The sequence below is a fragment of the Nilaparvata lugens genome, chromosome 1, assembly GCF_014356525.2.
Source record: "Nilaparvata lugens isolate BPH chromosome 1, ASM1435652v1, whole genome shotgun sequence".
Taxonomy (NCBI): Eukaryota; Metazoa; Arthropoda; class Insecta; order Hemiptera; family Delphacidae; genus Nilaparvata; species Nilaparvata lugens.
Window position 1 is genome coordinate 61,506,816 of NC_052504.1, and position 25,040 is coordinate 61,531,855.

The window sequence follows — 25,040 nt, forward strand, 5'->3', positions numbered from 1 at the left end:
AGTGTTTAAATTATAAAAAGTAATCAAATAAAAAGAAGAAACACAAAAAAGCTATGAAAAGAAATTTTGAATCTTCATTTTTCACAAAATAAGGATAAGGTGAAGAAGTCGGACACGTCATAATCTACAAACTTCATTGAAGAACATCAACATCTGAAACTAGAGTTATCAAATTGTGATACTACGTGTGACTCGTATTGAGATGACACACTTAAAATTGATAAATTCTGTGAGCATACAACGAAAGCCTGATTTTTATCATCAGCGTAGTTAAATCAAGACGATTATAATAATCTGTAGAGTATTGAAAAGTGGAAATCTAGATTCAGAAAATGTCTTAACAATAGACAAAATTGATTGTTTCGAGCGCAAGAGTGTAAATACGATGCAATGTAGAAAGCAGTACTATTACCTACTGTTTACTGAAAACTGTTTACTATGGTGAAGGGAGTCAGCCGTGTCTGCTGCTTCCCCTCCCACAGCGTCAAATTGAATCACAAATACATAATGATACACATCAATAGATTTGCAATGGAATTGCCGACATTAATTATTTGGCTCATTTTTCTTTAAAATCATCTGCTTCAAAGTTAATTGGAGAAAACAAAAAAATCAAATCGAAAAACCCCAAAATTTTTTCATATATATCATTTTATCAAGGAACCTGTTTGTTTTATTGAGAAAATGAATACGTCTAATATTGTAGTCAATAATGTAACGAATCGAATGACATATGATAGATTTTTTTCCGATTAATGGTTACAGAGATAATTGATTTCCTGTTTACTGTTTACTATGGCGAAGAGAGTCAGCCGCGCTGTACCGCGTCGGCTGTTTCCCCTTCCACGGCGTCAAATCAAATCGCAAATACGTAACAATATACATCAATGGATTCGCAATGGAAGTGACTACATTAATTATTTGGCTCATTTTTCTTTTAAATCACTTGCTTCGAAGTTAATCGGAGAAAACAAAAGAATCAAATCGCAACCCCCCTAAATTTTTACATATATTTTAGTATATCAAGAAAACTGTTAGTTTTATTGGGAGAATGAATGTAACTGATATTGTAGTACATTATTGAACAAATCGAATGACATATAATAGAACTCTTTCCGATCAATGGTTACAGAGATATTTGATTTTCTGTGATTACCTGCATTTTTCAACTTTGAGGGTGGCTAGGGGTGAAAGCTCCAGGGGGATTTCTTGGGACTTTTGGGAGAATGACCCTCTGGGAGGGTTCTATCGATGGTGAGAGATTCAGCTTTTATTTAATTTTCGGATCGAAAAAACCTTTATTGACAGCTATATTTCATCAAATCTCCCTCCAGAGCATTGCGCTATTGATGCAAAAGATTTCACTTTGGAGTCTGATAAAACCATTAAAATTCTTGGCTTCCAATCGAATCCAATTGGTTACTACCTCTTCTACAGGGTGAAGGTTCCATCCAGTCTAGCTACAAAACGAAATGTTTTATCAACTTTTGCACCAATTTTTGATCCATTAGGATATTTCACACCTTTCATGCTTACCTTTAAGAGTATAATTCAATGTCTATGGCAATCGGGATGTGACTGGGATGATATAGCATCCGTGGAGGTAGTGAAGAAATGGGAGCTTTGTGTGGTTGTCCTAGTAGCTAGATTATTACATGAAGTTCAAGAAGTGCTTTCAAAAATTATAAAGATAGATTATATTGCAGCTTGGACTTATTCAACTGTGGCAGTGAGTTGGATTTGGTCTTCACTTCATCGTTGGCCTAGGTTTGTGGCACTGGAGTGCTGGCCACACCAAACCCACGGTAATGATGATGGAAATTCCAAACAGATTGAATTGGAAGCAAGAAAAATTACTCTAGCAACACAGAATAAAGACGCAGAGGAATCAATTCAATCGGTGAACTTGAGAAATCGATGGAGTTTACTCAAAAGAATTGTATCCTCATTCTGGAACCGTTGGCAATTGGAGTATGTATCTAGCTTGCAAACCCGAAAAAATTGTACAGAAAACATAGTAATGTTAACATTGGACGTATGGGCTCTCTTACAGGTAAGTAACCTACTCCCTCTTCACTGGAGGCTTGGTCGAATAACAAAGATATTCCCTGGACAGGATGGAGTTGTGAGAGTGGTGGAGGTACAGGCTGCAAAGGGAAGTCTAACTAGGGCTGTCAATAGGGTATGTCTCCTCCCTATTGATGAAGATTAGGCCTTATTGAAGGGATCTTCAATAAGTTTAGTGGTTAGTTTTTTTTTGTTTCTTGTTTTACATGTGGGAAAGGTTCCCAAGTTGCTTTGTTTCTTGTTTTTATCTATATTGGTTGTATATAGTCATTATTTCTTGTCCCATCCTCTCCTTTCCGTGGGCCTCCTACTCCTTTTGTATAAGTCTCCTCAATGGCCCCTGAGGAGTGAATATTTTTTTTTCTAGTTTCCCTAGTAGGGTTCGTTATAGGTGGTTTCTTTTTTTGTTATTGGAAGTTCTTCCAAGGTGGGCGGAATGTTCGGACATTATATGAATGTTCCCCTTTGTTGGCTGGCGTTGTGTGGTGGAGGGGGCAATTAAAGGGTGATGCGTATAGCATAATCGCGCCAGTTGCCGATTGACAGCCAATCGAACAGCTCACTTCTCGTAATGCCGATTTTTGCAAAGTGATCTATTGATTTATTGTGATTTATTACAAGTGCCGTCTCGTCTCGTATCGTGATCTGGACCCGGGATCCTAGAAGCAAGGAGGATTTGGACATGAAGGTAGGCCTATGTTATTGTGCACTTAGCCATTTAAATTGTTCAACTTGCTACCCGACGCCAGACAACCCCCAAAAGGTTCTCGATGTAATTGATACAGTCCACAAACTAGAGTGCTGTTTGAGCCAGCCTCTGTCGAATAAACAACCAGGTTTCTTGAGTCGAATCAACCTATCATTTTTATTCATTCATAACTCTACCTTCATTGTATTATCATTTATCTCATCATCATCAACTAGGCTTAAAATACTTCTAGGAAGTCGCATTTGGAAAATAATAATAACTAATAAATAAACCCTTACTCTGCACTGGGGAAAATTATGTGTTGTGAAATGAAATTTCTTCATTTCCAGGAAACATCAGAAATAGGGAAAATATGTATATTTTGTCGAAATTATGTAGATAACCTCCATCAGTGATGGAATTTTCCAGCATAAAATGAAGAGAGTACAGAGAGTAAAATAAGAGAGTAGTGTATGTTTGGTATCGAACTCGCAACCTTTCATTCATGAGTCGAACCTGCTACCAATTAAGCTTACGCTACTTAGTCACGGAAAGATTTGTCCAGTTGGCTTTCAGCGTTTAATTAGAATCACAAATTTGATAAATTCGTTCCAATTATCAAATTAAAATGAATTTCTCAATTATCTAATTGCAATGAATTTTTCAATAGCAATGATAATAAGCCTATATATCCATCCTCTGTAAATTTAGAATCTTTATGCTTGTTTAAAGATTATTCTGCTCAAAAATAGGTCCTTCTAAATTATCACAATTCAATCCTCTGTATTGTTCAATTATATGCAATATTTATATACTTCTCATTAGATATTGTAAGTCAGTTAGTTCATAAGGGATGATGCGTTAATCGAGTATTCCCCATCTTGTACATGAATAAGCCAATTCCTTCCTCTATTACATAGAAAGTATTGTGGAATAGAAAATTCTTTTTGAAATCGAATTGATGACTTGAAACATCTTTTGGTAAAATTACAGACTTTTCAATCAATCATAAGCCTGATCCAGCGCCATGAGAGAGCCAGGCAGGCTAGATTGGTGGCTAGAATAAATTGGGAAAATGCTGTTCTGAAACATCAACTTGCATGGCACACGTATGTTCCAATTGAGCCAGATGTTCTTCTGGAGGCAACACTGAATATTCAACGTTTTTGGAGGGGATACAGAGATCGTGTGCGAATCCGCGAGAAAGATGTCAAGCTCAGACTCCTCATTGGTGAGTAGGTCAGTCAGAGGTTGAGCTAGGATCATAAACGTTCTGTAAGATTTGTCTGTAAGATTTCCTGTGTAACACTCTGGGGAAACCCAGAGACACACTCTGTGTACCATTCTATTTTATCAGAATTCGGATTAAAGATGAATAGATTGAATGTGAATTCCATTATTAATCCATCTCATCTTATGTTAAGAAAGAATAAGGGAGGATCACCTGCCCACTTGCTTGCCAGAGATCGACCGGGACACCGACCAATATGAGAGCATTAGACTGAACCCCTTATTACAATATTAATTTTCGTTCGCCAAGGTTTAAATTTGAATGTTCCTAATTAAGCAATCGCTATAATTCAGTGGAGTCGCTCTATGACAAGAGTTATTCAATTAATTATTTCCATTGGAGAAGACGACAGCAGCCCACCAGAAATAAGGCACAGGACACACGAGGCGAATCCATGCCACATCTTGAATTTGTGAAAAATCGGCGCACGTGAGTTATGAATAAGTAATTATGAATAAGGGAAAGTCTTATTAAGAACATTGATGAGAATTAAATATTTAAGTATCTATCACTATTTTATTTATTACATTCTATGCTAATTTAATATATTTTAATATCAGTATTATTCAAAAGAATTAACAGAAGCTCAAAGTTCCAAGGATAATTTATCTTATCTAAATTCCACTGACAGTATTTTTTTTATATTGTTGGAATACAAAACTATGAACTTTTATTTGACAAGCGAAAGCAAGTCGAACGATTGAGCCATATAAAAGAACATAATATATGCTGATAGGAGAATTACAAGAATTATTTATTGATACTAGTAGGCATAGTAAGATTTTTAATTAGCCATCTGTGATATTTTTTCTTGCGTACTTTCTCACATTGGTTTTATATTTATCGTTTCATATTTTATTATTGCTCATTTGATATACATTTATGTACAATTATATATTTTACTGTTGAATGGTGTACTCTTAATTTTTAATCCTGTCTTCATGCATGACCAATCTTGTACTAGCATATTTTATGGTTAGTGACAAATTAATAAAATTATCAATCAACTATATTCTTCACCGAATGTGTTTGATAAATCAGCGATATACAGCATTGATCATTAAGTCTTCAGAAATATTACGTTCTCAAGATTAATTTGAATGGTTCAACATAATTACTGGAGTCGAATTGACTGAAACACAGGGTCATAGAATTAAGCCGAAGCAGTTCTACTAGATCATAGAAAGTATAAGGAATTCTGATCTTCGATCAGACTCGGTATTGTCTCACACTGCTGACCCCTTTGTCAGATGGTGGCGAGTTGGGTTGGTGTCGGTACCATATTGTCTTGTGCAATATTTAGAACCCTCATATTTATCTACCTCTCCAGCATCTATAATATTATTGTGGAGTCAATCAGAGCAGCAATAAGGATTCCCGATTGATAAAGCGGCAGCAGTTTGCAGTAATTGATAGCAGAAATTTATATAAACTCCTTGAAGAGCTGGTAAGAACCATATGGTATTTTTATTTCAGCGGGCGCATAAATATAAAACATATTCAAATCTCATTTGCTCTACCGACTACTGCCAGCTGGGCACATTTAACCCCAAAAGGACGTTACAGAGTGTATTAGGGAGAGTCATGTTTACAGATTGAATTAAATAGAGAATGCATTTATTCAAATGCTAATTAATATATAATAGAGTCATGTTGGTTGGATCATAGATTAATTTTTTCTTTCTCAGATGAGCTGAGAAAGAGTCAATACAGTACTCCACAAAAATGGAGGAAGGAGGAAATTCTTGAATTGGGCAGAATCAGGCAGAAGGAATGGGTTACACGGTGGATCAATCAATATCAAAAGAGGGACTACATGGTGAGATCCGACGAAGCATTCGTGGACATCACCAAAGAGCTGAAATTCTTCATATGGTATTGGTTTCAAATTGTGAATAAAGTGGCTCTCTATCCTCATGAATATGTCATTCCACCTCCTGGTCTCATAGGACTGCTAGCAGGTATGTTCCAATTGAAGTGATATCCAATACAACAGCTATGAGACACATAGGCATTCTGTTCTATTTGTGGTGTTCATAAAAAATAAAAAATTGGATGATTGATGATTTTTGTTCGAGGTTTGTGTGAGTGGCAATCTGGCAATCTAGAAGTTCTTTTACGATCCTTTAATAAAGTAATACCTCTCATTATCCAAATCACTTTTTTAAGTTATCAATATTCATGATATTTTTTTTATATTTTTGATATTTTTTTGTCTAGCAGAGTCTATCCCGTCATATCACTTCTCCTCACACACGCACAAGCCTAGAGGTCATGTGCAAACATAATCCTCAGCAAAAAATTAAGATAATAGAATATTTAGTTTGTTTGTGAAAGTGAAGAAAGCAAATTAATCAATTACTAATGTGAAGAAACAAAAATCAAGCTTATAAACAATTTGTAAAATATACATAGTACAATAGTAGTTTAGTGTTAAGAAGGGTCTTTTAAAGAAGCAGTTTTATTAGAAGGGTCTTGGACGCACGAGTTTAATGTTGGAGTTAAGTTATAGTAGTTTGGTGGTAAGAAGGGTCTTTTAAAGAAGCAGTTTTATTAGAAGGGTCTTGGACGCACGAGTTTAATGTTGGAGTAAGTTAAGACATAAGTGAGCGAGCGTAGCTAGAGAATATCGTGAAAACATGAGGGCATCTGAAGAGTGCTGAAACTCTTGTGTACATTATTTATTTCATCTACGACAACTCTAGCAAACTATCACATTGTTGATCTGATGTAAGGTTGGACAAAAGCCAATTAGCCTATATTTTAGAAATATCTAATAGATGAAAAGCTACTCAGAGTGAGTGAAAAGTAAACTTGAAATGATAGCTTGAAATACAGAAAACAAGACAAAATGAAAATCTTACGAATAAGAAAACTTGACAAATTGAAAAATTGATAAACTGGTAAGTAAATAAACTAAAAGCTTGATGGACTGAAAACTTAATAAACTGAAAACTTGACGAACTAAAAACTTGTTAAACTGAAAACTTTATAAACTGAAATCTTAACGAATTGTACTGAAACTTGACGAAATGGAAACTTGAATACTTGATTAAGTGAAAATTTGACAAGCTGAAACCTGAGGCCTGTTTCATAAAAACCCAGTAATACAGGGCCTGTATTACAGGACTTATAAATTAAATTTACAATTCTGTAAAATTATGTTTCATAAAAATAATTCTACACTTGTAAAATCACCTGTATTACAGTTCTCTTATTTTGAATTAATGTTTCCATTGGCCAGCGAGCCTAATATAATATCAGAACAAAGTGCTACCTACTTAAAATATTTTGGTGGAAAATCCACGTTATCAAATTTCTGATGATGGACAGATTGCATTCATGCAGGAAAATAATTTTGTTAATGATGAATAGTTGAGAAATTATGATAACTACTTAACTTGTATAACTTATAATAACAGTTATAATTTATGTAAGTAGTAATGTTTCAAAAAAAGGTTAATTATCAAATGTTAATAATTAAATTAACGACATTAATCAAATTTTGTTAAATAAAAAACATGAAAAATTATGGACGTACATTTTCTGAATATTTCCAATAAGCTTTACTGAGGAAAGCTTAATCTAAATCGTTCATTATATTGATAAGTTTCCTGCATCATATTGTATGAAACTCTGTCCTTGAAAATTCTCGGCCTACGAATAATAACAATATAGTTATCTTCACTAGAACTAGAACTACTACCCTCATCCATTTTAACACGTTGTCTCCAACAAAATGCCACTTTTCAAGATTTTACCTTTACGTGAAAGTTTTAGGATGGTCTAAACAATGATGAAATATTCAACAATTTACAGGTCCAGTAATACAGGAAGTTTCTTTCTATAAAACAAAAAAATGATGAAGTGCTGTATTATTTACTTCTAATACAGGCAAGTGACTTGTAAATTGTTTTACAGGAAAAATTGTTTATGAAACACAAACTTTTAATTTTCATCTGTAATACAGGAACTTTTCCTCCATTACAGGACTTGTAACCTTCATGTAACAGACCCCTTCTGCTAGAATCAGTAATGTTGCTCCACAAGAATCGGAAACCTTTGCATAACGTTACAATTGATAGTAGTTTTAAAAATCCATTGTGAGAAGACCCGTGCTATTGGATAGATTGTGATGTTTTAATGCTTACATCATGACATGGTCGTAGATTAATGAAATTATTCCATTCAGAGTCAATTATTATCATCTCTCCCATTAACCGAATATCATAAAATACAGCTTTTTTCAAATAGAACAGTTAAAATATTATTACTCATGCAATATCGAAATTATTCTCAGTCCCCAATATTAAAGTGATGAACAGTTTTTCAATGAACGCCCTCAATTCAAAGGAAGATGTTCAGCTCCACCGATGCTCCCAATAATGATACAGTAGGACTACACATGAATGAGTTTTTCTTTTCCGGAACATTCTGAACGATCTCAAGATTCCGAACATGTTGTTAGTCCCTGCATGCCGTTCTCAGCAGAAAACTGCTGATCCTCTTGTCCTACTTACTTCCATGTGGCCCATTACTACAAGAAGAGCTGAAATTGACGTGACACGTTGTGTTGCCAACAACCAAATACCTGCTCTCAGTTCAAGTGGTGATGGTGCATGGAGGCGGGAGGGGAAGAGTGACAAACCATGTCTGATGTTTACACATTGGTTGAAGTGCGTTGTGTTGTTAGCTCTCGCTAAATTACGAGCGTTCCTATGCGATTACTGATCACCACAGCTATGCTGTTCATTCCGTTCCAATGTGTGCAAGCACACAAATTTAGACGCATGAATCAAATTGTATAACTGGTGATTCATAATCATAGCTGTGATTGATTCCCTATCCAAGTTGGTTCAAATACACGTCTTGGATTTCGATGAATAGTTGAAGAAAGCTACCACAATAGTCCATGCAGAATTGTTTGGACTTGGAGGAATATGCGGAGCAGAGAAATGAAGGGAGATCAGCCAAATACAGTGATGAATAGAGTCATAGAAAGAGGCGCAGTGTCCGATTTGTCGATTATACTCAATATGAAACTTCAGTAGATGTTTACAGTCTACATTATTCACAGTAGAAACTTCGAATGTTCATCATGAGCTGTTGAACTAACACTAGTTGAGAACGCTGGCTGCTGTAGCACGGCAACATCACCGCCGCTGTATACCAACTTTTCTCTGCTCCACATATCCCTCCAAGTACAAACTAATTTTGTATGGACTATAAATGGTGATCTCTGTTAGAAATTGGTGAAAAATCCATGGAATAGGGGATAATATGCATATTTGAAATACATAGTCTAAGCAACGAATGCTAAATAAATGTATAAAGGGACACAAGGTAGTTAGGGACACAATTTTTGACCCCGCAGCTCTCTCAAGGATGGCTAGGAGGTGAACATATCAAGAGTCCTCACCCCTATAGTTTCTGTAGAACAAGTTGAGACTTGGCCCTCCATCCGAAGAAATTACAGGGTTGCCAAATCGTGTAAAATTCCAACTTTCTCAAATTTCCAATTCAACATCAGAATTGGATGTAGAATATCATCCCCGATATACTAGTAGTGTTGAAAATTTTTCTGGGTTGAAGGATTGAAAGAAACTTCAACTTTTATGATAAAATTGGAAACATCGCGAAGATTCGTATTTCTTCTCTCAGAATCATGGGGCATCGTAATCCGTAATAAATTCATATCAAATTAACGAGGAGAATGTCTCCTTTCTATTGGTGTCTGGGTCAATTCCATCCGAACCATAGTTATTTTTTAATTAATGATTATGTTCGTCAATTTCGAGATATTTCGAGCAGAAAACATGAAATTTTCGACATACTAGAAAATTTTTTCATCTTATACTCATCTTCTACTTAAGGGTGTGCAAAGGCTAAAAATGAACTTTCTACTCGTGATATTTTTCGAAGTTTTTCGATTTGTATATCATTATGCTATCAAAATGAGAAAGTTTTCTCAGGAAAACATCTATTTTCCGATCATTACTTTTTGAGATATGAGCGCCTGAAGTTTGAATTTTTGGGACCGAACATTTCAAATTCGGTAAGATATAAATCCATGAGATTCATAGGATGGACTCTTCATGTTATTGTTGATCTAGTAAAGCAAAAATTTTCTAAAAATATCCATTTTTAAGATAGTTATTCAATTTACTAAAAATAACCAAAAATAAATTTTTGTTGAGTTATTTTGGTAGATTGAATAACATCTTGAAAATTGATATTTTCAGGAAGTTTTTGTTTCACTAGATGAACAATACCATGAAGAATTGATCTTATAAATCTCATGGATTTATATCTTACCGAATTTGAGATGTTCTGTCCCAAAAATTCAAACTTCAGGCGCTCATATCTCAAAAAGTAATGATCGAAAAAAAATGTTTTCCTGAGAAAACTTCATTTTGATAGCTCAATGATATACAAATCGAAATACTTTGGAAAATATCACGAGTAGAAAGTTTATTTTTAGCCTTTGCACAGCCTTAAGAATGTCACCTGATATTTTGCTAGCTGCTCAAATGTTGGAGAGAATCAAGCAATTCTGTAATCCTATATCCCTCCCGTGAAAGCATTTTGGAACGTTACAGGGTTAATTAGTAGAATGGAGCTTGATCTTGAGAAAAGCTATTATGATTGACTTTGTTTCCAGGACTGCCTGACGCATTCATGGAGAAATACAATGTGAGCCAGGTTAAGCCTCCTTATCCTCCGCATTTGTTGAGCGTTCCTGTTATAATCCTTGGAGGCTTCATCATCACACCTGAGTTGTTTTCTTTCGCTGCCGAGGCGGCGTTCACCATCAAGCATCTCATGCTGGAGGAGGAGAAACGAGAAAAGTATAAGCCACTTCCACCCCCAAAACTAACAATCGAAGAAATGAAGCTGATGAAACAACAAGTGAGTTAATTAGCAACATTCGTGATGACCTTTCAGTGTTTGGCAGTGGAAGTTAACCATATTTCTCAATATTTAGGTGCCGATGCTCCTACTCTCACCCCCTTGAAACAACTTTTAACATAGGGCATACTACAATATCAAATGGTAACTATATACATTTCTGGATAAAAGAATTATCCTTATTATTTGAAAGTTTGGAGAAACTGTAAGTGAACAGTTGGAAAAGTACTATCTTTTTAAAATTCAGAAGAAAATATTGAGCATTCCTGGAAAAAGGCATTTGCTTTATCTATATATATATATAAAAGCGAAATGGCACTCACTCACTGACTGACTGACTGACTCACTCACTCGCAGAACTAAAAATCTACCGGACCAAAAACGTTCAAATTTGGTAGGTATGTTCAGTTGGCCCTTTAGAGGCGCACTAATAAATCTTTTGGCAATATTCTAACTCTAAGGGTGGTTTTTAAAGGTTTAAAGTTCGTCTTTTAGCATGTATATTCTTCTTATTCTCTTAATTATAATTGAAAAATGTCCATACCATATGTTAATATAGAACTATAATCTAGAGAGAGTACCTCTTCGAAACAGTTGTTAACTGAAATGCATTTATCGCGGAAAAATTGATTGGGCACTGCTACTTCAATCAGAGCTATTCCTGGGAATATTATACTACTAGCCGTCAGGCTCGCTTCGCTCGCCATATTCGTTCAGCCAGACGTTTAGTCTTGTCCCCCGACTGGATCGTCCAACATATGATGAAAATACTCAGATGAAAAATGCAGGCGAGCGAAGCGAGCCTGCTGATCTCATTCTTGGACGATCCAGTCGGGGGTCCAGAGGGCGGAGCCCCCCGTGCTAGACGGATATGGCGAGCGAAGCGAGCCTGACGGCTAGTTCATTATAATTATTTCAATACAGTCAATCAATCCTCGACATCACATTATGTAGATTATGTCAATAATACTATTATTGTGAATATTTCTTGACTATAATTTCTTAAATGTTCTAGATGCTTACGTTTAAAGCTCAGGTTTCAGATTTCTATGAATGTAACTCATCTAAAATAGTATAATGACTATTCTATTTTTCTCAACCCTGTTCGACGTGAATAAACCTGAAGCTCAGGTTTGGAATAGGCTGAAACTATATAATAATTATTATTCCAAACATCATTGATGTCAACTACCTATTCACTCTTAATGGTATTACATTGCTAATAACAAACCAAGTGTACCGATCTTGAAGAGTTTATTTTTATACGGCTATGATTGAAATTTTGTAATAAGAAGTGATTGTACATCAATGAGTCCAATAGTCACGCAGAATAACTTGGTTTCATGATCCCTACCCTATGGATGGAGAATTCAAAGCTGGGAATGTTGGACTATGAAACTCTCTTAATGTATATGATTCAATTAATTCTGTATTCACGTTTTGCTCCATATCTATCACTCTAACCACATTTGATACTTTTACATCTTTTATATAATTTTCAGGCTAAAATAGAAGCGAAGGAGAAAAGGGAGAAAATGCTGACAACTATAGCGGAGAAACGAAACCAGGGAGTGTATACATGTGAGCCGAAGCACCTGGAGCAGATGATTCACGACATGTTGGAGGCGGTGGGTGTGTGGAGCATAACACTGCCGTTCCTCGAGAAAGTTGACGGCGAAGTGATGAAGAACATAATGTCCGATCTGAGGTCAATGGTGGATGATGTGATTCTAGAAGAGATGGATCGTTTGCAATTCTCCGCCTTCACTGACAGAGGAAGTGAGTGCGAGTGCATGGAATTTCAAGAGTAGGCTATTGCAAGTTCCAATGCACGAGGCTACATTAGCGTAGAACTCGAGATCCACCGATTTTTCAAGTTCGACTCTCCATGTCGACGAGTTGATTGATCGTCTCTCTGCTTGTTCATTCAAGTAGAGAGTTTCATTCACCATGAATCAGTAAATTACATATGAGAAAATCAATAATCATTTCATGTTCATAGTCATAACTATGGATAATGTTGGATTCATGTAAGGATGAGTGATTCATTCACAGTCATCAGTCATGCTTCTTTATGTCAGCAACACATGAAACAATTTTGTTCAACCCTGCAGGATGTAGGTAGTGAAAAAATGAGTTTTCTGAGAGTATTATTAGGCTACATCCATTCATACAGAAGGTACGTCTGGCAGGGACGTTTATCACTTCCACGCCACACCAATGTAAACATATTATGGCGTAATGCAAAGATAAGAGACGTGGCGGCACGGCCGTGCCAGACGTCGATTATGGTGGATTGGACCTGAAAGGATTTCCTATCCTGATACAAAAATAAGGTATCATAGGATATTTATTTCGTTAAGTTCATCGATGTAAACGATGCTCACGGCTTTTTCACTCAATTCAAAACTCATCATTCTATAAATTCCAAAAATGAATAATGGATACCTGTAATCAAATGATAGGTAAAATAAAATAGAATTTTTTCGATTGTCAATAAATATGATCATTCAATTATTAAAAAAAAATCACTCCTATAAATTCTGTTTTCTTTAAAGAAAAACCTTTGGACTTCATGAAAGACAAGAAAAAGCCAAAGCCGAAAAAAAAGCGAGTAAAAAGGGATCCGACAAAAGATCGTACTTTCGATTCACTTTTCGAGGAACTGGTTTTGAAAAATGTAATCAAGAAGTACGACTTCATAAACATAGATGACGACTTGATCCTTGATTATGCATACTGTAATATGGAGTTACGAGGGGATCCATATTTTGGTGATCCATTCTCTAGGAGTGGCGATTTGAAACAGGTAATCAGTGTCTAGGTCTAGAAACATATTATATTTTCCAATTATATTTTCGATTACTAATCGTATCCAATGTAGGTTGTAACCTACATTATGATATGTAATATAAACCTGGAAATGACCATAGTCAAGTAGATTAGATGCTGGCTTTAGAATTCAGATGCCTGGGTTCGAATCCCTGCTCGGACAAGATATTTTTCTTGGGCCACCACAGTGTTTCGGATGATCAGTCGTTGGGTCATGGCAAAGGCCATAAAAGTGATTGGGAGCTACCTTAAACATATATTATATGTTTCTGCTGCTGAGCCAGCAGCCATGTCACTCGATATTATTATGATTATTTCATATAACAGGTGAGAGGTGCCCACCCCCATAAATTTAGAAAAAATCAGTTTCTCCCCTCCCCTAAACAAAACAAATCCTGAATATAATCTTCCTCTTTCAATGATTGCGACTAGTACCTACTAAGAATTGTAGATGTATTCCCTCCTAGATTTAGAAAATTAAAAAGAACAATGAATGGTTTCTCAGAATGCAACTTTGAATGGAAGCTGATATTGCTGACATATTACTAGGAATAGCCATATAGATTGGTTATTCTATGATACTACTGGATTATACAAGATGAAACGTCCATCAAGGATGTGATGCAATATTCAACCCGAATCGAACGTGTTCAAAGAGAACTTTATTACTAGTCAGTTGACAAGCATGAGCTTATGAAATATTGCATAAGGGAATATGGACAGCAGCAAAGTTTTGTTAAAATAACAAAAAATGAACCGTGTAGTAAAATGCCGACATTTGTTCAAAGACAGTATTATGTTGGGGAAAATACTGCAATATTGAAAAACAAAGAATAATCTTTGAGGTTGAAGAAAAGAAGTGAACATCATGTTTGAATGTTATTGGCATGGAAATCGACTTGGTAAAACATTTTTCCTAGCAATGTATTAGCCTACTGTTCGAGTCTCAGTTGACATAAGAGACCTTCCGGAGATGATCCACAAAGGATATTTTTATTTGTTCAATGCCTCTCAATCATAGTGAATAATAATAATTGTGCATGCGTGATACCACGAGCTACCTCGATAAAAAATATTCAGTTCAGCGCACTGCTACCAATGTCAGTAAACAATTATCATAATTGGAATTCTACTCTGTGTATTCGCTTGGTTGAACTCCAACAATTCCAATCATAAATTTCATATGGATTTATATTTATTCATCGGTAAAGTGGTGTGGCGGTTACTGAAGTGCAGTAAAAATACAAATGGTGAAATTGAGTGGAATGAGTGGCAGGGGACGATCGATCACGCAATGCCAAGTTGGATTGGGGATTAGGTACTCATCGCAAATCTCATATTGTATCAGTATTATTTACATAGTACTCTACATTGGATAAACTCAATTCCCATTGATTGAATCTGTGGAAGTCATATCATGTGTATGCATTACTGAAGTGAAGTGTGTTTTTGTAAATAGTAAAAAGTTACAGGAGAACTCTAGATAACTGGATTACATTGCATTGGGAGTTACACTGAGATAAAAAATGGCGAGTTCAACCAATAAAGCTATTGAGAAGAATTCTTAATTGAAAAACGGTTCAAATACATTATTCTGTTCGAATGGAATATTATTCTATTCTATCAATGTTATTTAAATTAATAAAACAAATTTGAAACATTCTCAGTATTCAAAGCCTCACACAGGAAACTACTATTTGCTGAGTGGTTTACGTAGAAGTGACGTGACTTCCATTTTGTTCAAATCCAGATTCATTATAGTTCGGGAACGGCAATGCAAATTATTTTGTAAATTTACAAAATTATCAAGACTTTGAGCGGCTAATCAATAACTTGTTTCGATTGAAATCAAAGTATTGCTGTTGATGAGATTGGCTTTGATTAAATCAGGATTTTCAATTTGTCAAGGGAAACAAGTAATTGAATGAAAAAGACTGAGAAATTGCCAAAAAACCACTGATTTATTGATAATTAGAAAGACCGGTTTCGGTTATTACACCATTGTCAATCTCTGATAAACTCAGTTTATCTGATAAGTTATACTATATATATATATAATTATATATATAGCGTATGGAATTTCCTTATTCGTAAGTCCTTGTAATTTCGCACATATTACAAGTGCACGTCCAAATTCCACCATTATTACACCATTGTCAATCTCTGATAATCTCAGTTTATCTGATAAGTTTATCAGAGATTGACAATGGTGTAATAATGGTGGAATTTGGACGTGCACTTGTAATCTGTGCGAAATTACAAGGACTTACGAATAAGGAAATGCCATACGCTATATACGGTATATATATATAGCCGACAATTTCTCAGTCTTTTTCATTCAATATGAATAATTACCACAATATCAACTTCTCAACTACACAAAAAGGAAACAAGATATTGATGATGAGACTTGGAGAAATAGATACTATATAATGTTTTATTGATATTGGACTTTATTTACGTGTATTGCCTTCACTAGCACCTGCACTGAGCCTAGGTAAGCTCTATAAAATTCAGTCAACCTGACGACTCATCCAATATTCTCTTGTGCTCAGGTTTTGAAAGAATACTGCATACTGAACGTGATGGCCCCACGACCCCCCGTCGACAGAAGTGTGATTCCTCCCAGAGGGCACTTCCCTCCTCCGATCAGATCGGTCCTGCTGATGGGACCCCCCAACTGCTGCAAGAAGACATTGGTGAACGCAGTATGTAGTCAGCTGGGAGCTGTCAAGTTTGACCTTTCACCCCCGAATTTGAGAGGTCACTTCAAGTCCAAGAAGGAAGTGGGTATGCTTGTGCATCTTGTTAGCAAGGTAACGTTCCGAAGGTGAAATTCCAACTACTACTGAATTGCTGAATAATAATAGATGAGTTGAATAGATTGGCCCAAGAATGCTCCCAATTTCTTGATACTTCCATGGAGAAAGCACACACAAATATGAATTAGTATATTATTATTGATGATACATTTTACATTACAATAAGATAATAAAATAACTCTATTTCGGTTTTTTAATGCTTGATGAATTTGAGAAAGAAATAGTATCACGTATTCTTAGATTTAATCTGCTAATGTGGTTTGTTTTTTTTGGTAAAAATAAAATAGGTGAACAGTATAGAACAATAATAATAAAATAGTTAATAGGTATGATGATATAATAATATAACAATACAATAATTCATTAAAAGGAATGTTCTTCAGTTATTTAGATTTTACTTCTAAAAGTATGAAAATATAATATTCGAGGATCATTATTTCCTGGAGTCCTCTGAAATCTGAATATGAAATCCGTAATCTAATCTGGGTAAGTGAGTTCGTACTAGCTATGTGAGTTATTTCTTTAGCAATAGCTCTCAATGAAGATATTGGTGTTTTTCATCTGTATTTCAGATGTCTCGAATGATGCAGCCTAGCGTTATATTCATAGATGGTGCTCATAAACCTTTCTATAAGAGAGTTCCGAGATCAGAAAAAGACGACAACCCAAGAATGCTTAGATCAAAATTAATGAAGCTCGTGAAGGAGATTAATGGTGAAAATGACCGGGTACTTTTCCTAGCTACTTCTGATTATCCTTGGCAAGGAAATCCTGACAAATTGGTAAGACCATAATCTCAGAAGCAGAAATGTAGCTTGAAAGCTCGAGATCTTACTCTCTAATGTAGATTCACAATGCTTCCATTCAAACGACTCAGTTACTCTGATAAACAAGCTGTTGGAAGCTCTACAAAGCTGTAATAATAAAAGTGCTATAATATCATAGTATTGCCTGCTATGAATTTTGAATTGGATAATTCCACCCCAATGGAATATTGACTTGATCTAATCAGAATACTCTGCAAATATTCAAGCTACTATCAATACTGTACTTCAAATATTCAGCAATTTCATTATTAGAGGAGTGCTAAAGAAACAAACATATTTATATCTATTGAGATTGATGATCAAAATCTATTTCAATTCAGTATCATTGACAACTACAATGTGGATGATGTGGATGGAGTATCATTCGCTTGATACTTATCCATGTAATGATTATCCATTGTTATCAATAATCTTCATACATAAAGATCATCCATGTAGCAATTTAGAATTCGCTTGCAACTTTATTGTTGAGTAAGAAACTAATGTTGCATGAAAAACGCATCTGTTAACTTCAAAGACGGTCAAATTCTATTGGTTAAGATGATGGTGTTGAGACCAAGATGAGAAGATTATTTAAACTTTGTTGGAAAATGTCATTCAAAGAAGATAAGAAATTGATCTGCTCCTATAAAATTGCCTTTGATGACAGGATTGCTCTTGAATTGGAGAATAGTGTTATAGATTCCTCTTCTGTCAACAAACAACAAAAACTTTGAAGATCACTAGAGCATTATCATTTTTTATTACATCGCTTTTTAAGAATCGATGTTCACTGAATTATTCGATTGTTTGACAAATTTTATCAATTACTTGTCTTGCAATCTGTCACAATATTGAATGCATCATTTTCATTCGATGATCAGTTTTATTTGAACTCCTCTGTAACAAAATAGAGCCCTAAGCTCTATCTCCCTTATAGCCGTTCCACCACTTGAAACAGTTTCCATCTCTTGAGATAACTAAATCATTAGCCTATATTTGATTTTATCACCTCACAATATAATTATACAAAACCATAAATTTCGTGAATTGTCATTTACAATCAACACAATTCACAATCAGTGACTGCAATCAAATATTCCATGTGTTAATTGAATTGCAACACATCAGCAACTAATTTGAAATTCCAGTTATTTCAAGGAGTATTCGATAGACCAGGAATTGATGGAATTGATATCAGCTCAAAAACATCAGTGTCCACCATTCCGTTGCTTGGTGAACCTGGCATTCTGGCTTAATATCGTGCAATTCCTCGTTATTGTATTTCCATTCGACAACAGCACTCCCTTAGCATTTCACGATAACGTTAAATTTTGCTGAAAAATATCAAAATGTTTAATAACTGCTATTAATTACGTATCCACTAATATGAAACAGAATAGTGTCTCATAGCTTTGAAGAGTGGAATTGCATTGTGCAACAGGTGGAATGGAAGAGGACCAGCCAATAAAGTTATGTGATCAAGCTATGTTATGCTATGCTACTCACTTGAGATTGGATGAATAAGATACCATTCTTCATTTTTTTTTGTATTCCCATGAATGTACTTTGCAGGATGAGGACCAATGTTCGATATCAATCTTAAAATATCATTGGTTTACTGGAACGCACCAGCCACTGCATTTGTTTAAGATTTATCGATTTCACAGCTTCAATGAGAGAAAACTACTATAGTATTATGAAGAAAGGAATGAGAATTGAATACGAAATACAGTACATGTTTGACGCATCATTATTTTTCTGAACTACTGAATTGATTAACTTGAAATTTTGCATGAAAATTCTGAATCAACCGAGGATGGATATAGGCCTGTTTCCATTTTCATTTTTCAATTACTTGTAATATTTATAATTAGAACAAATTCATCCAATTCGTGTCTGAAAAAACATTGTGAAGCACGGGTTACACCTTTATTCTTTAATTACACCGATAATCTGCTCGTTATAAAAAAATGAAGAAATTTCAATTTTAAATTTAATTTTTTAATACAATTTTTTAGTTGAATATATTTTGTAATCATACTCATTACACAATTTGGTGCTAGTAATCGCGCCCGATAGAAACAATCGAACAGTAGTTTCACGTGGGAGTTGTGTATCACTTCACGGTTTATTGGATTGTTTCAGAGTAAAATGTACGATAAAATACTGCCTGTGTTTAGACCTGACTATGGAACACTGTATATGTACTGGTGGAACAAGCTAATGCAATTTCATGGGCTGAGTAGGGACTTTCCTCTCAGCCCTCTCTGCCAAATGAGTCAATACTTTCCCATTTACATTGTGGATGAAGCGATAAGTACAATTCTGACTCCAGAGCGTATAGTAAAGTTGAAACCGAAGCCACTCGATCCTCTTGAATTCTATGATTTTTTCCTGTCACGAGCTCAGGTAAGAGAAGGCTATATTATACGGTTACATACAGTAAAGGCGCGAACAGAACGAGTGCATTCGTGACCCATACACTTGTTCTATTTTATGCAATTTAATACTGTAATAATAGCCTTGTATTTTCGTCCATGACCAGTCATGTTAGATAAGTAGCCAAGCTTACTTATTTCCTTGAAGCTGAGTATAAAGCTAAGAATAAAGCTTGCTTTATTATAAGTATGAAGCTTGCTTTATTATAAATGTATAAAGCAAAGTCCTGTTAGCCTATTTAACAATCTACAGCCTATTCTGTGTTGTTTTTTCAGGATGCCGTTTGAGTGGAAGAGCAAAACTGGTAAAACAAGAAAAAAAACGACCCTGAAAAACTGGAAGAAGCTGTTAGAGCTGTAGTAGAGAAGAAAAAAGGATTGAGAGAAACAGCCAGGGAATTTGAGATTGACAAGCAGACTCTTTCAAGGTATGTACAAAAATTCATGAATAGGCCTGTCGAAAATGAAGCAGCTTCAATGGATTTCTTCACACCAAATTACACAACAAGACAATTCTTCACAGAGGAAATGGAAGTTATGCTTGAAGAGTATCTGAAGAAATCTTCTTGTTTGAATTATGGACTAACTCCTAAATTAGCTCGAAAACTTGCATTTTTATTTTCTCAAGCAAATAATGTACAAGTTCCTCCATCATGGACTGAAAACGAATCAGCTAGCAAAGATTGGATGAAAGGTTTTATGAAGCGCCACCCAAATCTCTCATTAAGGCAGCCTGAAGCAACAAGTTTGGGACGCTCTACAAGCTTCAACCGACATAATGTAGGTCTATTTTTTGATAACTTGGAGGAAGTTATGAGAAAATTCAACTTTGGACCTCAAAATATTTTCAATGTTGATGAAACTGGTGTTCAAACCACACATCGCCCAGGGAAAATCATTGCCATTAAGGGTACCAAACAGGTTGGGAAAATGACCTCTGCTGAACGTGGACCAACTGTAACAGTCTGTGGTACAATAAATGCCTTGGGGAACAGCATTCCACCATACATAATATACCCAAGAGTTCGTCATCAAGAGTATATGGAGAGGGGATCAGTGGCAGGCACTAAGATTGGTTGTAGTCAGAATGGCTGGATGACTTCAACGAATTTTGAAGAATATCTTGAGCACTTCATAAAATATTCAAAACCTACTATTGACAACCCCGTTCTTTTGGTCCTAGACAATCATGAAAGCCATATTTCACCTGCAATTGTGAAAAGATCTAAGGAAACAGGGATAACACTTCTCACACTACCTCCTCATTGTTCTCACCGGCTGCAGCCACTGGATAGAACTGTCTATGGACCATTCAAGGCAGCCTACAACCGCATCGCAGATGAATTTATGCTGAAAAATCCAGGAAAGCCAATAACTTTGCAAACAATTGGAGAAATCATAGGTCAAGCCATTCCCTTGGCATTCACTCCACGGAACATCATGAGTGGATTCAGGTCAACAGGAATATTCCCTTTCTCTAGAGACGTTTTCAATGATTTGGACTTCATGCCATCTGATGTCACAGATCGACCATGTCCAACCACAACTTCAATAACAGCTTCAACATCTCAGACAACTTCTCTTCATTGTACAACTCCTTCTCAACCACCAATTTCTGAAATGGATAGGCCTACATCAACAGCTACATCTTCTCCAGGACCAACATCTTCTGAAGTGAATAGGCCTTCATCACCTCAACCCTTGAATACTGGATCTTCAAAGCAATCATCAGCTCTAGTCTCACCAGAAGTCATAATGCCTTTCCCCAAGGCTGAAGAACGTAAGAAGGTAGGCCCATCTGTGACTAGGAAGAAAGGAAAATCACGAATTTTGACCAGCACTCCAGTGAAAGAAGATATAGAGAGGGAGTTTGAAGACAGGTGTAAGAGGAAACTAAGTCTGGGTGCTCCCAATATGAAGAAAAAAAGAGTAGGTAAAGGAATTTGGAAGCCACCACGACCATCATCTAAAAGTGCTCCAGATAGTAGGGATGATTTATGCCAAGAGTCAGGCTCTTCTGATATAAGTTTTTCCTCCAATTCATCTTTGTCTGATGGAAGTGAGGAAGAAAATGTGGAAATAAAAGAAAAAGATTTTGTAGTGGTGCAATTTCCAGGGAAAAAAAATATAATCCACTACATTGGATCAGTGGAGAAGGTGATTGATCCTTCATGTGAATATGAAGTTAAATTTCTTCGTCGTCAAGGTATTGCATTTGTCTTTCCAGCAGTGGAAGACAAATCAATTGTTTCAATGGTAGATGTATGCAGAACTCTACCATTGATGCAGTCAAGGAGAGGAAAATATTATTTCAAAAAGCGACACATTGCTAAATATCATAACTTACGATGAGTCCACTTTTTCCACTTTTCAAATTAAAACTTAATAAAATCACTTTTAAATGGAAAAAATTTACTAGTTACTTCCTGAAGATGACCTCAACAACAGGTCGAAATTAGTTACCACTATGTGAGTAAATTTTCTTTTAAATAGAAAGAAAATTTACTCACATGGTGGTAACTACAGTTTCGACCTGTTGTGATCATCTTCCTGAAGATGAAGATGATTAGTAATAATGAAGATGTGAGTAAATTTTCTTTCTATTTAAAAGTGATTTTATTAAGTTTTAACTTAAATAATAATATTGATTATAATAATTGATTATTTTCAATAAGGTAAATAACCAGATGAATGTATTCTAGTGAGAAGATGCAAGGCTACCAGTGTCTATTGTTTTTTCTATAAAGGACTTTATATTCATATTCTAATGGACTTATATATCCTTGACATAGAAAATAATATTTTCAATTCAGATTAAAGTCAACAATTTAAAAGAAGAAATGTACATCAATTGGTACAAAACAAACTATCCCATGGCAGAAAAAAGATTGCAAAAGCTGGTTTCGGATCAAATTTTGAGGGAAAAATTAAGTGCTCTGGAGGAGAAAAAGAAAGGCAGGAAGTGAATAAAGTCAAAACAATATAACTCTGTGAAACAAAGTACAAGAAACAGTACAAAGTACATTGGTTCCTATTCACTGTAACATCCAGCTCTGGACACTTTCATAAATAACTAGTTGCCACTATCGTACTATTTATAACCTATTCAGTTCAAATGCATAACATCATTCATCCATATATTCATCAATCCCTCTCTAGTTCAATTACATGATAGGCTATGTTGTGTAGGCACTGTTTTGATTACATAATACTTGAATAACTCAATATTGTGAAATACATCCACCATTTCATACAAACGAACTCGAACATCAATTTATTTGAACTCCGTCGGGTCAATAAATGTTTAGAGCCCAGGTTCCACGTCAAATATGAGGTGTATCATGACGTGACAAAGATCGCTCTCATAATAATGGATTCTGAATAGATTTTATGATTGTGAGATCAAAACCTAAGGCTGATTTCATACTGTTGTTTTTTGACATCATCTAACTCAGATTTCTCTCTTTTTTCAGAAGATCAAAGTTAAAACTGAGTAATAATTTATTAATAGTCTCATCTATTTTATTAGAATAATTGATTGAATTCATTTCATTTTATGACAAAAATACAAAGTGGAAGAAAGAAGGATATTCCGTACTATTCCTAACACAATTTTGAAAAAAAAAATTATCCAAATTTTCGATTATTTCCAAATTCCTGTCTCTGGCAAGGTTTTTTTCACTCCAATAATAGATATTAATATTGAAACTCAAGTCTTATTAATATCCAAATTATTATTCCAAATCCCTTTGGAGATGCTGAGTCTGCATCTTTCATCTAACACTAGTGTATCAATGTCGGATGCCTGACAGCCGGATAAAGTATTTCAATTTATTCCATTTCACTCCACACAATCGTTGAATAATGCAAAGTACGGTGAAGGCGTCTTTCCTCCTTTGAGAAAAATATACCAAAGAGGTTTCGAAATGAGCTATAGCTCTACAGGCGGAAAAACTGTGACTGAATTTCCTACTTCAATGTTGTTCGCAAGAAACCTGGTAATCCGTTTCAGCCTTAGCTCACAAAAAAATACTTCATACGGACTGTTGAAGAGGGGTAGGGAAGCGGTTATGTTGCAAGTTGAGTTTAGGTAAATGATTTTTGGAGTCAAGAATCATGGATGCATGGAATAACAAGTAGTATTGTGAAATGTACAAACCGGGATTTCCAAGGAATGACTAGTTCATTACATAATATGAGAATCGTAAGAGAGAGATACTATCAAGGAATTGATAATATTACCCAAAGAATCATCAATCAATTTATAATAATTTTTTTGTTCAGATCGATCTCTACAATAATAGGGTAAGAGCAAACAAGCATAGAGCCAGAGCACGAATCCTGGAGCTTAAAATACAATAGATACAACCCGATTTATGAGAAGCATGGAATATTATTATCTATTCAAGAGTGTATGAGTCCAATGTTTATTCTCATGTCTTTGGAGCTTTTAAACTTGCTTTATCGAGATTTTTATTAATCCTTGTTTGAAACAAGAATTTGCTTGTTTGGTCCAACCCCAGACTAGGAGGAACGAAAACCAATAGTTTACAAGATGAATGTGAAGCGTGACATCTTTATAATGAAGGCTAACTTTCAATATACAGGTTAACTCATCCATGAGAAGACCTACTGTGTTTTCAACTTCATTTATGTTAACAGATTTAAAAAAAAAAACTTAATTAGGCACAGAATGAATCCATAACAACTGCAGATCCAATAAGTCCTCAAAGGCTCGATTGCACAAAAGAATGTTGAATTTCAATTGTGCCTAACCTTTATGAAGGTAATAAAATAAAAATAATTTTGGAGAAAATGTTTTAGAATTTTAAAGAAGGCCGGCACATCTAGAAAATGAATCTGAGTCTATACTATTTCAATATATGCAGGCGATCGGGTTAGAGTCAGGAAAACTACAATACGTTTTTGCCATGCCTGATTCAATCGCCGTTCACTATTTAACACTACAATATTTCAAAACAAACAAAATATCAACAATACTGACACGAAAGAGAATAAGAATCATATTAAATTTAACACGTTACATTACCTTTATCCTCTGATCTGGGGGCGTATTACTATCCTTACGTTAGATATTAATATGTCACCAAACCAAATAATATCAGTTGCAAATATTAATAATTAATATTAATAAATTATTTCAGAACAAAACTCAAAAAGAAA

The 25,040-nt window shown here is 35.1% G+C and overlaps 2 protein-coding genes across 2 annotated transcripts in view; one reads left to right on the forward strand and one right to left on the reverse strand.

The window, feature by feature from the left end:
• Positions 1–23,111, forward strand: part of LOC111053425 (IQ and AAA domain-containing protein 1-like) — a 32,099-nt gene extending 8,988 nt beyond the window's left edge. The window contains exons 4-12 of the mRNA XM_039438801.1: positions 3,749–3,986; positions 5,735–6,007; positions 10,708–10,955; positions 12,458–12,734; positions 13,514–13,764; positions 16,343–16,603; positions 17,182–17,391; positions 19,564–19,827; positions 22,670–23,111. Coding sequence (XP_039294735.1) covers positions 3,749–3,986; positions 5,735–6,007; positions 10,708–10,955; positions 12,458–12,734; positions 13,514–13,764; positions 16,343–16,603; positions 17,182–17,391; positions 19,564–19,827; positions 22,670–22,822 — 2,175 coding nt within the window. The 3' untranslated portion in view covers positions 22,823–23,111. The remainder of the gene's footprint in view (positions 1–3,748; positions 3,987–5,734; positions 6,008–10,707; positions 10,956–12,457; positions 12,735–13,513; positions 13,765–16,342; positions 16,604–17,181; positions 17,392–19,563; positions 19,828–22,669) is intronic.
• Positions 1–25,040, reverse strand: part of LOC111047528 (uncharacterized protein C11D3.03c) — a 93,841-nt gene that overhangs the window by 48,921 nt on the left and 19,880 nt on the right. The window lies entirely within an intron of this gene.